We start from the raw sequence: 15660 nt of genomic DNA, 5'->3' as shown, positions 1-15660 counted from the left end.
GTCGGCAGGGGGGGGGGAGGGGGGGAGCAGCCAACGGCACAGTCGACCCACTCTTCCGCTAATTGACGATAAACATTACTGAGACGAAAAAACAAGAAACAGGAAGGTGAGAAATAACAATGAATTAAAAACTCTTTAAAGGTTGAAAAATGGAACTTTTGTATATGCGAGATAAGACTTTGCACTTGTAGTTAAAAACAGTAAAAATAAACGAAAACATAATAAGAGCACATTAAAAAAATTTAAAACATGATACCGAAACACCGATAAGACACTAAAAAATGGAAATACTTAAATACTTACCCTGGAATAAGGAGTCAGTTGTTGAAGAGAAAGAGATTGGCCAGCGAGCACGGTACGAATGTGGTGGTGTATGTCTCTGACGGTCCATTATGGCCAGGGCTGTTACGTACTTCTCAATACAATAAACTTTACCAACAGCGGTATACTTTAGGTTATTGTACTATATTTCGAACGCAACCAGTTTCGGCAATTCATTTTGCCGTCTTCAGGCCCCATCGTTGTGCAACTGATTCATACGGAAGGGTGACACCAACTCACCCTTTCGATTCATACGGAAGGGTGACACCAACTCACCCTTTCGTATGAATCAGATGCACAACGATTGGGATTCACGGTATCCAATTTTATGGCGCTATACGATAAGCTCGTTGATTCGAAAAAAAAAGCGTATGGGGCCTCAAGATGGCAAAATGAATTGCCGAAACTGGTTGCGTTCGAAATAAAATGACATAATTTATATATGGCTGTTGATAAAGTTTACTGAATTGAGAAGTGGTGGTATAAGGATGAAGGACTGGTGCACAGTATCGATGGGGGAGGAGTGGCTATTGTGACAGGTGTGGCATGGATTAGAGGGACGGGGGAGAAGGAGAGAGAGATGGGGAGGCAATGGGTGGTAAGGAAATGTGGGGAGGGGAGGGAGATAAAGCTGTGATGAGGTTAAATTGGTAAGGTGGACTTATAGCTGGTAGGAGCGCAGAACATAATCTGGGAGGTGGGGATGGTTGAAGTTTCTTTCGGAGAGTATGTGATGGATGTATAAGTGTAGGGTTGGCGAGATGTATTGGTGAAGGCGCAACAGCGTACGAGGATTGGAACGTTGAAGGGAAACTACAGGATTATTGGAGTCAAGTTTAGGATGGTGTAGTTTGTTCGGAGGTGTTCAGTGTGTGAGGAGAAGCGGGAATCTGGTGAGTTGGTAAAGGATCCTTTTGGGGGAAGGTGCTATAAGCGAGGTGGACCATCTGGCGTTCTGGGATCTGGTGGGACTTACAAATGGCTCTGAGCACTATGGGATTCAACATCTGAGGTCATCAGTCCCCTAGAACTTAGAACTACTTAAATTAACTAACCTAAGGAGATCACACACATCCATGCCCGAGGCAGGATTCGAACCTGCACGCGGCTCCGGACTGAAGTGCCTAGAACCGCACGGCCACCGCGGCCGGCCGAGGGACTTACAGAACTTGGGTGGGCGGATGTGTCGACATAGTCGATTTTCCTATTAATTGGTTTTTCAACCAAATCTGGATTAATCTATCAGTTGTCCAAATAAATACAGTAACAATTTCTAAGCAAATCCGGAGAACCTCCTTGATAATTCTAGAAGCTGTTTTCTCTTGAGAGTAATGATTGCCATAATTTGTGTCCTCACCAACAGAACAAATAAAAACGTTATAAATGGCTAGGGACACATTATCTTCACCGACGAGACGCACCACCTAACGGAGAAAGCATTAACTAGTAGCATTTCAGCACATGCCGGCCTGTAACTCGTCATTCCCATCTGCTACAAGCCAAGAATACTGCTGATACCTGTGTCCGTCCGACCCAGTGAGAACGAGTAGGCCACGGTCGGATATATCCGTCATAAAAGTTCATGGCTGGCGAGGCTGCAGTACTTACCACAAATTTCAGTGTTGCCTGGAAAGATGTCCGCACAGGGCGGGACGGTAAGTTCCGCAAGGCGGTCGGGTCCCTCGCGTGTCTCGTTGCGGTCGCGAGGAATCACCCGCAGCTCGTACGTAGTGTCGAAAGACAGGCCGTCCAGCCTGTACGACAGCCAGGCGCCGCCTCCTCTCTGGTCCTCTTGGAGGTACAGCGGCTGTGGGCAAGCAACGTTTCCCATATCACAGCTACCTTGCTGCCTGTGGTGTGCGTACTGTAATACCTTCGGTACACACACCATCAGATTATTTGACTTGTCGCTCTAACGGAGAAGGCGAGTGTCAGCAATATGTCTCGTGGTCTTATTGTGGCGTGTTTATCTTCTGCCGTTAGGTCAGACGATAGAAATGCCACTTGCATGGTTAGAATAACAGATTGACGGTGACCAACTTTAAACACAACTTGATTAATTTTCACACACATTTATTAAAATAATAAAAAGCATAAAAATTACTTAACTTGATTCTGGATGCTGTTTACAATTGACAATCTGAAGTTCCTGTGGTCTTGGTACGTTAATCTTACTCTCACATATCTCTGATACTTGACAAAAGTGTCTATACATTTATCTTCATGGCTATGTACAGGAATATGGTAATCTTATTAGGTGCAGACTGAAACTATAGACTGGTACAGACTAATGCAGTCTGGTACAGACTGGTGCCGACAAATGCAGACTGGTACAGACTGGTGTCGACAAATGCAGACTGACTAATCGGAGGTCTGTACACTCGTCTAATACCTCGCGCATTCAGATATCACTGCGCGAGTGGGATCCATGAGGAGAAAAGGTTCTACGTTATCAGTGATCTCATTGGCTGCTTTACATATTAATACGCGGATCGGCGGAAGCAGAATTTGGTCCATCTCTAAGGCAGCGCCATCTCGTAGTGCAGAGACGGACGAGCGCTGCGCCTGCGCTGTTGTGCTTAGCGGGGTGTGCTCTAGTGGGAAAGTTGTGTACGCGCTGACTATGCTGAACTATGTACACAACACTGCCCCTTACCCAACAAGTCAAAACCACCGCAGTAAGAAGCACATGAATACATCAGTACAGAGAATGCTTAGCTTCAGCTGTCGAGAATGAACGACATATTTACCACAATATGTTTTGCAACTAAATTATCCCATTCTCAAGTTAGAACTGCTGAGCCTCTGTGTTAATAAATTAACAGTAATGTCCAGATTTTTTGATGAATTGAACTCGCATGTATAAAACAGCTTCAAGTGCCAGATTACTGTACAAATGAGTTAGCGTGTTACATACACTCTAATATGAAAAAAACGACACACCACGAAGGAATTATTCGAATGGGACGGAAAACGGTAGATTTCATGTACATATAAATACCGACAAATGATTAAAATTTCAAAAAAGTTGAATGACTTGTTCAAGAGAAAGAGTTTCACAAATTGAGGAAGTCCGTAATGCATTGGTCCACCTCTGGCCCTTATAAAGCAGCTGTTAGGCTTGGCATTGATTGGAAGAGCTATTGCATATTCTCCTGAGAGATATCGTGCCAAATTCTGTCCTAATGACGTGTTAGATCTTCAAAATCCCGAGATGGTTGTAGGGCCCTGCCCATAATGCTCCAAACATTCCCAACTGGGGAAGATCCGGGCCGGCCGCAGTAATCGTGCGGTTCTAGTCGCTCCAGTCCGGAACCACGCTACTGCTACGGTCGCAGGTTCGAATCCTGCCTCAGGCATGGATGTGTGTGATGTCCGTAATTTAGTTAGGTTTAAGTAGTTCTAAGTTCTAGGGGACTGATGACCTCAGGTGTTAAGTCCCATAGTGCTCAGACCCATTTGAACCATTTTTTTTTTTTTTTTTTTTAGAGATCCGGCGACCTTGCTGACAAAGGTAAGGTTTGGCTACCACTAACAGGGGGAGGCCATGACGTTGGCATCACGGATTTAGTTCAGATATTGTACACCTTTACTGGGCCATTAAAACAACATAATGTACAAGTAGAAAACACTGGCACGGTAGCTCAGCGTGTCCAGTCAGAGAGCTGACTGGTCTCTGCAATAAAAACACCGAGTGAGTGGATCAACAACAAACGTCAACGGATGTAGAACAAAATGAAAAAAAAGTGGTTAACGTTCACGCTGGACGAGGCGGCGGTTCGAATTTCGCTGAAATGTATCTTTTAATCTATATTTTTTCATCACTGGTCACATTACTTAATTTGTACGACATATAATAAAAAAACCATGCGCATTTTCATGAAGCTGTAGTGAATTTCATATATTATATGAATATTTAATATTTGTAATTAAATTTCCAAGAACGAGGGACAGGCTTTGGAAGCCCAAGCCAAACTTCGATAAATAATGGTGTGAATGACGTTATTCACAAACAGTAATACAGCAAGTCATAAGAATAGCGAACAATTACTCGTCAGATGTGCTCTCGACATCACACGTTGCAGGATGTTATTTGTCATACAGACATGGAAAACAACTCGACACTTCATGCAAATATACGTCGTTTTTTCATTATATTACCTCTAAAATGTCACATACATTACATAATATTACCAGTGAACAAACGATATATTAATAATTACGTTTGAGCGGGAGTCGAACCGTCGCCTCATACACGTTCGTCTTACGAACATCGATCGCAAATCACTTGACCACCATAAACTCTAACGTTCGGCACCTACACACAGATACGTAAGCCACATAAGAAATGTGTAAAACTTCTCTTGCGTTAATGTACGAGGGTCACTCCAAAAAAATAAAAAACACTATTTTTTAAATCCATCTTTTATTCTACATATTTGAAAGTTTTACAGCGTGTAGATACATCATTTAGGAACAATATTTTCATTTCTGAACATAATTTCCATCTCTCTCAACTGCCTTACGCCACCTTCCAACCAGCGCCTGTATACCCACACAGTAAAATTCCGGACCAACCTGTTGGAGGCACTGTTTGGCAGCGTGCACAAGGTAGTCATCATCTTCAAATCTTGTTCCACGAAGAGAGTCTTCCAGTTTCCCAAAGAGATGATAGTCACATGGAGCCAGGTCAGGACTAAGGCGGGTGTTTCAGTGTTGTCGATCCGAGTTTTGTGATCGCTTCCATGGTTTTTTGACTGACATGTGGCCGTGCATTGTCGTGCAAACAGCAAAACATCCTGCTTTTGCCGCTGTGGTCAGACATGACTCAGTCGAGCTTGAAGTTTCTTCACTGTCATCACACATGAATCAGAATTTATGGTGGTTCCACTTGGCATGATGTCCACAAGCACTAAGTCTTCGGAATCGAAAAACACCGTAGCCACAACTTTCCCAGAAGAAGGTTTGGTTTTGAATTTTTTTGTCTTGGATGAATTTGCATGATGCCACTCCATTGATTGCTTCGTCGTCTCTGGTGAAAAATGAAGGAGCCACGTTTCATCACCTGTCACAATTCTTCCAAGAAATTCATTTCCACCATTCTCGTACTGTTCCAAAAGTTCGCCGCATACCGTTTTTCTTGTTTCTTTGTGAGCAACTGTCAACATCCTGGGAACCCACCTGGCACAAACTTTTTTTAACGCCAACACTTTCAGCATTCTGCAAACACTTACTTCCCCTATCCCAACATAGTGTGACAATTCGTTCACTGTGATGCGCCTGTCAGCAATCACCATTTCGTTAACTATCGGCACATTGTCTGGAGTGTGTGCAGTACGAGGCCTGCCACTGCGAGGACAATCCTCAATACTGCCGCGCCCGCTTTCATCACGTAACCTGCTTGCCCACCGACTAACTGTACTGCGATCGACAGCAGCATCTCCATACACCCTTTTCATCCTCTTGTGCTTGTTTCCCACTGCCTCGTTTTCACAGCACAGGAATTCTATGCTAGCACGTTGCTTCTGACGAACGTCAAGTGTAGCAGCCATCTTGAAGACATGCTCTGACGGCGCCACTCACGGGAACAGGTTGAACCAAGTTTGGAAACAAGCGGGAAGGATGTATCTACACACTCGAAAAACTTTCACACAAGCAGAATGAAAACTGTATTTTTACAAAAATAGTGTGCATTTCTTTTGGAGTTACCCTCGTAGGAACTGCCACGGCAGTGCACCGTACTACCTGCACATTATATCGTTTTAATGACCTACTAAACGTACAGAAAGTTCGAAGTAAATCTGTGATCCCAACTCGTGGCTTCCCCCTGTAAGGCAAGCAGTAGAACCTCTCGCCATGTGCTGAAACGTAAGCCCAAGATGGTTTGAAATGGAGGGCAACAAAACGAAGCGTAGAATATCGTCGACGTATCGCTGTGTTTTAATAATGCCAGGGATGACAATGACACCCTAAGGGGAAATACCACCTCAGACCACCACTACTGGTTGTCGGGCCGTATAGCGGGGAACTGTCAGGTTAATATCCCGTCATTGTACGTGGCATCTTCAGGCACGTATTAGCTGGTTGCTGAGGCTCAGTTCGAAGAGGGACTCATCTCTGAGGACAAGTCTACTCCAGTCAATGAGATTCTGGGCCGAAGATGTGTCTGGAGCCGCCCCGAACAGCGGTGGCATACCACATCCCAACCTGACTGTCGCCCGCCATACACTCTGGCAGCCAGGAGTGATGGTCTGGGCTGCCGTTTCTTTCCACAGCAGGACCCCTTTGGTTGTCATCCTCGGCACCATTAAAGCACGGCGGTACGTTGACGATATTGTGCGCTCCGTCGCCGGGTGGCTCCCCAGTTGAGAACATTTGTTCCAATCAGCTCGGGATGTTGACGGTCTAACACGCAGATTGCACGGAATTGAGCACTGTATAGCTCAGGATGACATCCAACAACTCTGTCAATCAATAACAAGCCCAATAACTGCTTGCATAAGGGCCAGAGGTGGAACAACACGTTATTGACTTGCTCAATTTGTGAAGCTCTTTCTCTTGAATAAATCCCACAATTTTTCTGAAATTGTAATCATTGGGTTGTCTGCACACGTACATCACATCTACTGATTTCCGTCCAATTCGGATAATTCCTTCGAGGTGCGTCTTTTTTTCTTTTTTCTTATGTAAGACTGCATTTCACGGGTTTTTATTTACATGGTCATTTTAGTATATAAAGTTGCCACCCTTCCACCGTAAGACATTTTTTTTTAATCAAGTTGCACCTTCGGTGGCAAGTTAAACTTTTAATGTTAGTGTATTGTACCATTTCCATCCCTCCTACAGGGTGCATAGTTCATGTGCTTGTGTGAGTTGTTAAAATTTTTAGTTTAAAGTAATTTGGTGTGTTACAGATTTGCACCAGTGTAGTTTTATAGAGGTCGTTGTGAGCGGTCGTGACTACGGCCGTGTCAAAAGGGAGAGACAAGGTTCTCAGCCCGAAAGCTCATACAGTCAAAATTTGTTCTTTGTGCCTCTGAATATATTGTGACTTGATATGTAGATGGTGCTTTCTGATTATAATTTTAAATCTGGTTAAAAAAAGGCTTTTAGGAATAAAATTTCCATTTCTTGAAAGAAATTTGATTTGTTTTCATCAGTTACCCACTGGCAACTACGTCCACGCTCACATAGTGTGATGAAATGTGTTAATGTTCTAGATGAATCGCTAGTAAATAAAGCAAATTCTTTTAAAAAAGGTTTTGAAAGTAAATTCATGGTTCACATGTAAGCAACAAACAGTTAAGAAAAACTAACTGAGCTACCGAAGCACGACTCACGACCGGTACTCACAGCTTTACTTCTGCCAGTATCCGTCTCCTACCTTCCAAACTTTACAGAAGCTCTTCTGCGAAACATGCAGAACTAGCACTCCTGAAAGAAAGGATACTATGGAGACATGGCTTAGCCACAGCCTGGGGGATGTTTCCAGAATGAGATTTTCACTCTGCAGCGGAGTGTGCGCTGATATGAAACTTCCTGGCAGATTAAAACTGTGTGCCCGACCGAGACTCGAACTCGGGACCTTTGCCTTTCGCAGGCAAGTGCTCTACCAACTGAGCTACCGAAGCACGACTCACGACCGGTACTCACAGAAGGTAGGAGACGGACACTGGCAGAAGTAAAGCTGTGAGTAGCGGTCGTGAGTCGTGCTTCGGTAGCTCAGTTGGTAGAGCACTTGCCCAACTGGCAAATTAAAACTGTGTGCCCGACCGAGACTCGAACTCGGGACCTTTGCCTTTCGCAGGCAAGTGCTCTACCAACTGAGCTACCGAAGCACGACTCACGACCGGTACTCACAGAAGGTAGGAGACGGACACTGGCAGAAGTAAAGCTGTGAGTAGCGGTCGTGAGTCGTGCTTCGGTAGCTCAGTTGGTAGAGCACTTGCCCGCGAAAGGCAAAGGTCCCGAGTTCGAGTCTCGGTCGGGCACACAGTTTTAATCTGCCAGGAAGTTTCATATCAGCGCACACTCCGCTGCAGAGTGAAAATCTCATTCTGGAGTTAAGAAAAAGTTTGAAGTTGTAACTAAGTGTTCTAATTACGGAACAAAACCTAGTTGTTCAGGCATCTGATTGTTTACGACATTGTATCCCCTGAACTGTGTATTGTAAAAAGATACAATTTTGGAGGTGCGTTCAGTGATATATGTGGATGCTGCCTGCAAATTGTGTTGCGAATGGAGTTAGCAGTAAACAGCTACAAGGGGCAGTATCCACGACAGGAAAAAAGGTAAGTAAACGGTTTATTACTTCAAAAGAAATCGACGTAACTGTTAATACATTCATTCTATCTTCATGGTAAACTGTTTGCGGTTGCCTACGAACCATGATTGTACTCAGCCGTGCACGTATTCATTCGAAGAAAATCTTCGTCCACGAATTCTTTCACCAGGGCATCAAAAGTATGGAAATGGGACGGGGAGATATCGGGATTGCTCGGGCGATGTGTACTGCCTTCCCAGCGTTGTCGAAATAACGTTAGGAACATGTGAGTCAGCATGATCTTGCAACACAATGATGCCGTTCTTAAGATTCCTGGACGTCTGGATTTGAAGGAGCACGTTAATTTTTGTGGAGTGTCCACGTACCACTATGCGTTAATGGTGGTGCGGTGTTCCAGGAAGTGAATGAGTAACGGATCCTTGCAGTCAAAGAGAAAGGTTATCATGACTTTCTCGGAGTTGGCATGCCTGTTGTTTCGACTACGTTGCAGAAGTTCGGCTGAGAAGCTCTTACACACCCTACATACAGCCACTATCACTTCCCAAGCGAATTCCGTATTTTTTTGTGCACTGAAAAAAGAAGTTCGGGGCCGTTAGACAGGTAATCTGCAACTCAGATTGTGAACCGTGAACTGTGAGCTGGGCTATTCGATATATAGTACGAGTAATTTAGATGCTGCGGTGGCATTGTGTAATGGCTTTCTAATAAACCAAAGTGAAAGTGCCCCGAAAAACTTAGTTTAGAGCAAGTATGCAACAAATTACCGAATTATCTCACTCTGAAATATTTTCAGGGACCTAATTCTTCACTATTTTAATTATTACTACTTTCTGGTACAATATTTGTTCGTCCTTAGGGAAACTAAACATAATCATTCGCACCTGTAAGTGTACCAGTGCCGTTACATATAATGTTTATTGTACAGGATACGAAAGCAACATGTAACACCGCAGTAAGAGAAGTGCGCAGCAACATGGTTTTCCTACATCAGTACTGTCGTGTAGATTGATAAGTTTTTCACGAGTTCTGCATTGCAGAAAACAAATCACTTGCATCTTGTGTTAAAGCAAAGTCGCTGGGAGCCTACTCTACTATAATTAGAATGGAAATTAATGACGAGATGCCAGCCGATACTGGCCACGGTCCTTTTATGGCACTGCATACGTGTCAAAACATCCCGCCACTCATGATGCAATCTTCTCCAAGAGTGCTTATTACAGATCAGCATGAAATGGGTACCACCGAAATGTGCCGCCATTCCACTGCCCTCGGAATTATCGGAGAAGGTGGAACATCAGTTGTCATATACGTTAGTCCCATCTCAGTCTTATATAAACAACGTCCAGCGACAAAGCTCAAGGCAACCATCACCACCATCACAGTATTTACCGACTCCTGACACAAATGTACCAAAGAAACCGAAACATAACGAAACGCTTACTAGTAATGTCGTAGTGCACGTAGATATGGTAGATGCAGATCACATTGTAAAATCTGTATACATGTTGTTGTTTTTGTTGTCTTCAGTCCTGAGACTGGTTTGATGCAGCTCTCCATGCTACTCTATCCTGTACAAGCTTCTTCATCTCCCATTACTTACTGCAACCTACATCCTTCTGAATCTGCTTAATGTATTCATCTCTTGGTCTCCCTATACGATTTTTACCCTCCACGCTGCCCTCCAATGCTAAATCCGTGATCCCTTGATGCCTCAGAACATGCCCTACCAACCGGACCCTTCTTCTTGTCAAGTTTTTATTTCTTCTACGTGGATTTTAATACCTACTCCGAATTTTTTCTTTTGTTTCCTTTACTGCTTGCTCAATATACAGATTGAATAACATCGGAGAGAGGTTACAACCCTGTCTCACTCCCTTCCCAACCACTGCTTCCTTTTCATGTCCCTCGACTCTTATAACTGCCATCTGGTTCCTGTACAAATTGTAAATATCCTTTCTCTCCCTGTATTTTACCCCTGCCACCTGTAGAATTTGAAAGAGAGTATTCCAGTCAACATTGTCAAAAGCTTTCTCTAAGTCTACAAATGCTAGAAAAGTAGGTTTGCGTTTCCTTAATCTTTCTTCTAAGATAACGCGTAAGGTCTTCCCCGAGGTCGACTTCCACCAGCTTTTCCATTCGTCTGTAAAGAATTCGAGTTAGTATTTTGCAGCTTGTGTATTAGTTCAGTAGAAATAAATTCCAATGGACAACCTGCTCCCCAAAAGTTTCGTTGCCCTAAGAGCCACGGCTGTAACTCCTGCAGGAAGTAAAATGTTTCCTAGCCCGAGGAAACATGCTAGCAAAGATAACACATACCATCCCCATATGTTGCCTTTGTAGAGGAAGAAAATCGTAATGTTGGAGAGTTACATCCAATGACCCTATGAAGAATGTTATTTAAGGAAAGTAACAAGTTACGACTTGAAATTATTAATATTTCAACTAGCGGTAGAAGCAGATATAAAATTGAAACGAAAACTAGGTAGTTACCAAACCGATTAAGAATTTTGATGACTTTTGGCAAAAAAGTGTGGAGGTTTACTTTCATAGTTTTCTCACAGAGGCCAGGCGTTAATACGCCATCTTGATACAGCATTATCTAAAGAAGATACCCTTGCAGAAATAACTGCATGGGGGCCGAACCACACAATTACCCTGGGTTGGGTGTGGTGCGACGGTGGGGTGGGTGGACCTCTGTGGCCTGTTGTGGGGTTGTGAACCACTGAGGACTACGGCGAGATGCAGCCTCTCCGTCGTTTCTAGGTTCCAGGTTCAATACATAATACACACAACCGTTTTGAAGCAACAGCCTCCAACCTGGTGATGACCAGAGTCCACTAGAGCTACCGCGCAGCTAGTGCACAAAAACTTTTTTCTGAAGCAACAAAATGTAGAAAATGTTACTGCGTACAAGATAACAGCGAGAATTCAAGGAAAGTCAAGAGAATGTAGAAAGAACAACAGGAAAAAAATTATTGTGAATCCTTAAATAAAGGAGGGGCGTTCAATAAGTAATGTAAGACATTTCATTCTCGGCCAATTTCGGTTAGAAAAATGCACATTTTGTTGTGGTACATCGTGAAATATTCACTTTTCGGCCCCTATAGTTTTATGATATTCTGATACATGGTGGCGGTATACGAAGTCTTCAAAATGGCGTCTTTAACAAATGTGCGTTCCAGGCAGAGAACTGTCTTTTGTCGGAAAACCAGAGCGTCTGTGCTGGTCCTGTGCATGTTCTATTTGGGACAGTTCTGGGGATTTTTCTGGTCAGGGGAATACCTCAACGTCACCACAACAATTCATAATGTCATGTGCTATGTGTGGACGAGCACTCTCCTGTTGAAAACTGGCACCACGATACTGTCGCATGAGAAGTTAACACGTGAAGATGCAGGATGTCTGAGACACACCGCTATGTTGTCAGAGTTCCCTAAGTCACTACCAGCCGTGCCCTCAAGTCATACCCAGTGGCTTTCCAAACCATGTATCTACGCGTAACATTACAGTCGCTCTCCAAAAAATTAGAGGAATGGTACATCTCCCTAGGTCGCCGCCATACTAGCTGACGATGGTCATTCGGGGACCGAATCAATGCAGAACCGCAATGCATCACTGAACACAATACGACGCCCAGAATGAAATTTTCATTCTGCAATGGAGTGTGCGCTGATATGAAACTTCCTGGCAGGTTAAAACCGTGTGCCGTACCGAGACTCGAACTTGGGACCTGTGCCTTTCGCGGGCAAGTGCTCTGCCATCTGAGCTACTCAAGCACGACTCACGCCCCGTCTTCACAGCTTTACGTCTGCCAGTACCTCGTCTCTTACCTTCCAAACTTTACAGAAGCGAACCTTGCAGAACTAGCACTCCTGAAAGAAAGGATATGGCGGAGACATGGCTTAGCCACAACCTGGAGCATGTTTCCAGAATGAAATTTTCACTCTGCAGTGGAGTGTGCGCTGATATGAAACTTCCTGGCAGATTAAAACTGTGTGCCAGACCGAGACTCGAACTCGGGACCTGTGCCTTTTGCGGGCAAGTGCTCTACCATCTGAGATTCGCAGGAGATCTTCTGTAAAGTTTGGAAGGTAGCAGACGAGGTACTGGCAGAAGTAAAGCTGTGGAGACGGGGCGTGAGTCGTGCTTGGGTAGCTCAGATGGTAGAGCACTTGCCCGACTTCGAGTCTCGGTCCGGCACACAGATTTAATCTGCCAGGAAGTTTTACAGTACGACGTCATTCATAAGCAATCCTTACTTTCTGGTCACTCACCACTCCAGACGCAGCCGTTTGCGTTCTGTTGTTAACGGCAAGCTACGTATGGGACGGCAATACCCTAGTCCACCTGCTGCTAGTCTCCGACCAATGGTGGGGGGCTAGACAGAATGTTGCAGGGAGTATATCACTTGTCCTCGGATGGCAGGAGCAGATGTGAAGGGGTTACGATGTGCTTGGCGCACATATGGCGAACCTCTCTCGTGATGGTCAGATGTGGTCTTGCGACGAGTTATACATGCCTTCACGTTTCCATACAATTCAACATCGGGCCACTGTCACAAGCGAATGCCTCTCAGATCTGATATTGCACGATTCGTCAAGCCTACCCAATGGAGACCCTCAACAAAGCCACTTTTAAACTCTGTCAGGTATTGATAACGCTGTTTCACGCGAGTATGTAGCACCTCCGAACCCTCCACAGTGATCAGTCAACGTTTGACGTATACCCTATCAGTCTTAGTGATAACTCTAAACACAAACAACATTAATGCACTCTGGTAGCCGTTCTAACTGCCGAAGATAATTGTCTTATCAATTACGTTCTCTCCCATGGTGTGTAAAAGTACGAAGTTACATTGACAGTAGACTAAATCTTGTGAATGCCAAGGCGATTTACATCACAAGAAAAGTGCATGTACCACTGGAAGACGTCGACCATATAAACTGCATCTATCAAAACATTCACTGGAAACACATTCAGTTGTTACGTACTACTAATACAGGGTGAACCAAAAATACATATATCCACATCCCACGAGAGTATTTTCTGGGTGAACTAAATGATTCAAACGGTAGTTAAAAATAATGTTCAAACTCTTGGCCTTCACGACAGGTTTCATAGATTGTACCAATGGAATTTCTGCACACTCCTATTGAATCCCATCCAAAAATGTGCCTAGGCTACGCGATCTACATCGGTAGACTCTCCCTCTTTGCCAAATAAGAACAAATATCGAGAGCCGTAAGATCTGGAGAGCCTGCAGGAAACTCAATTGGGCCCCCGCGTTCTATCCACTGGTCCGGTACTTCCTGATGCCGGTAAGCTCACATATCTCTATGGCAGTGTAGCGGGGTACTATCTTGGTTATAACAAAACCTGTCATTACACTACAATGTACGAATTAACGATAAAATAAATTAAGCACGCACTCTCAGGTATTGTTCTCCAGTTACACTACCTCCGTAATGGAAACGCCAATGAGTTCCCTAGGACACAGACTGCACCACAAATTCGCACCAGGCAGAGTCAAAGTCTTTTCAACAGTAATGTGACAATTATCTATAGCTCAGAACATACACAATTGCTCTTCTTGACAATTGCATCAAGTTTGAATTGCCCTTTATCTGATCAGACAATGCTACTAATGAATACTGGTTCACACGTAACGACTCTAGGTGTCGTCAATAGACAAATGATAGTTGCAAGACTGCAGATAGATTATCATTGATACACGGGCAGAAAAGCAACAGAGCAAGAACGGAGCAAGTGCTGCAATGTGGGATCTCACAGAGCACTTTTTCATAATGTGGTGGCTTCTCCAATACACGGATGATTGTGCACATTCATTTTTCACGTAGCTGTCGGACCTCTGAACAGCACTCTTTGAGTAGTTCAACTGCTTCATTTTCAAAAGGGAAATATCTAAATTACCAGTATTAAACCTCTCGCTGAAATCAACCAGTGAAGCAGTCTAGCAGTGATGTTACTACTAACGTATTTCTATTTTCTATTACCAGTCACTTTTATTTGTTCTTAAGTTTAATTTATCGTATTGCAGTGCGTTTCAAGCGTTTTCTGTTCATCTTCAGACGTTTATATACACAAAAAAATCGTCGCTCAAAAATAAAGTGTATTAAACTAAGGCACACAGAAGTTTTTGCTTATTGTTCGCTGCAGGAGTGGCTGTTGGGTTGTTTGGACGGTGGGGAGCAGTGACTGGCCAGAAAACGATGTCTAGTGACGTCCTCTCCTGGCGTAGAGCTCTGTCTCGTTTATTATGACTGGCACGACAGTTTGTGTGGGATGAAGACAATTTTGCATCAATTGTTATTTCACGAAAATGACGTGATGCACTTTTTTACTTGTCAGTTGTTCACTTACGATTTTGGCATCCCAAATTTTCGTTTGCATCATTGACACATAGCGTAGCTGTTATGAGACATTACACTTCTGAATTATTTACACTGCACTGCCAAAGAATCTGGTATAGGCGTGCGTATTCAAACACAGAGATATGTAAGCTGTCAGAATACGGCGCTGCGGTCGGCAACGCCTGCATAGGACAAGTGTCTGGCGCAGTTAGATCGATTACTGCTGGTACAATGGCAGGTTATCAGGATTTAAGTGAGTTTGAACGTGGCGTTATAGTCGGCGCACGAGCGATGGGACACAGCGTGTCCGAGGTAGCGATGAAGTGGGGATTCTCCCGTACGACCATTCCGCGAGTCTACCGTGAATATTAGGAATATGATAAAACATCAAATCTCCGACCGCTGCGGTCGGAAAAATATCTTGCAAGAACGAGACCAACGACGACTGAAGAGAATCATTCAACGTGACAGAAGTGCAATCCTTCCGCATATTGCTGCAGATTTCATGGCTGGGCCATCAACATGTGTCAGCGTACGAACCATTCAACGAAACATCATAGATATGGGCTTATGGAGCTGAAGGCCCACTCATGCACCCTTGATGATTACAAGACACAAAGCTTTACGCCTCGCCTGGGCCCGTCAACACCGACATTGGACTGCTGATGACTAGAAACGTGTTGC

General features: G+C 44.1%; 1 protein-coding gene across 5 annotated transcripts in view; it reads right to left on the bottom strand.

The window, feature by feature from the left end:
• Positions 1-15660, bottom strand: part of LOC126356271 (macrophage colony-stimulating factor 1 receptor-like) — a 276453-nt gene that overhangs the window by 124466 nt on the left and 136327 nt on the right. For all 5 annotated transcript variants that reach the window (XM_050007118.1, XM_050007121.1, XM_050007120.1 and 2 more), the window contains exon 7: positions 1930-2128. In XM_050007118.1, coding sequence (XP_049863075.1) covers positions 1930-2128 — 199 coding nt within the window. The remainder of the gene's footprint in view (positions 1-1929; positions 2129-15660) is intronic.

Source organism: Schistocerca gregaria, chromosome 3 (genome assembly GCF_023897955.1).
Source record: "Schistocerca gregaria isolate iqSchGreg1 chromosome 3, iqSchGreg1.2, whole genome shotgun sequence".
Lineage (NCBI taxonomy): Eukaryota > Metazoa > Arthropoda > Insecta > Orthoptera > Acrididae > Schistocerca > Schistocerca gregaria.
This window is presented reverse-complemented; position numbering and strand designations above follow the sequence as displayed.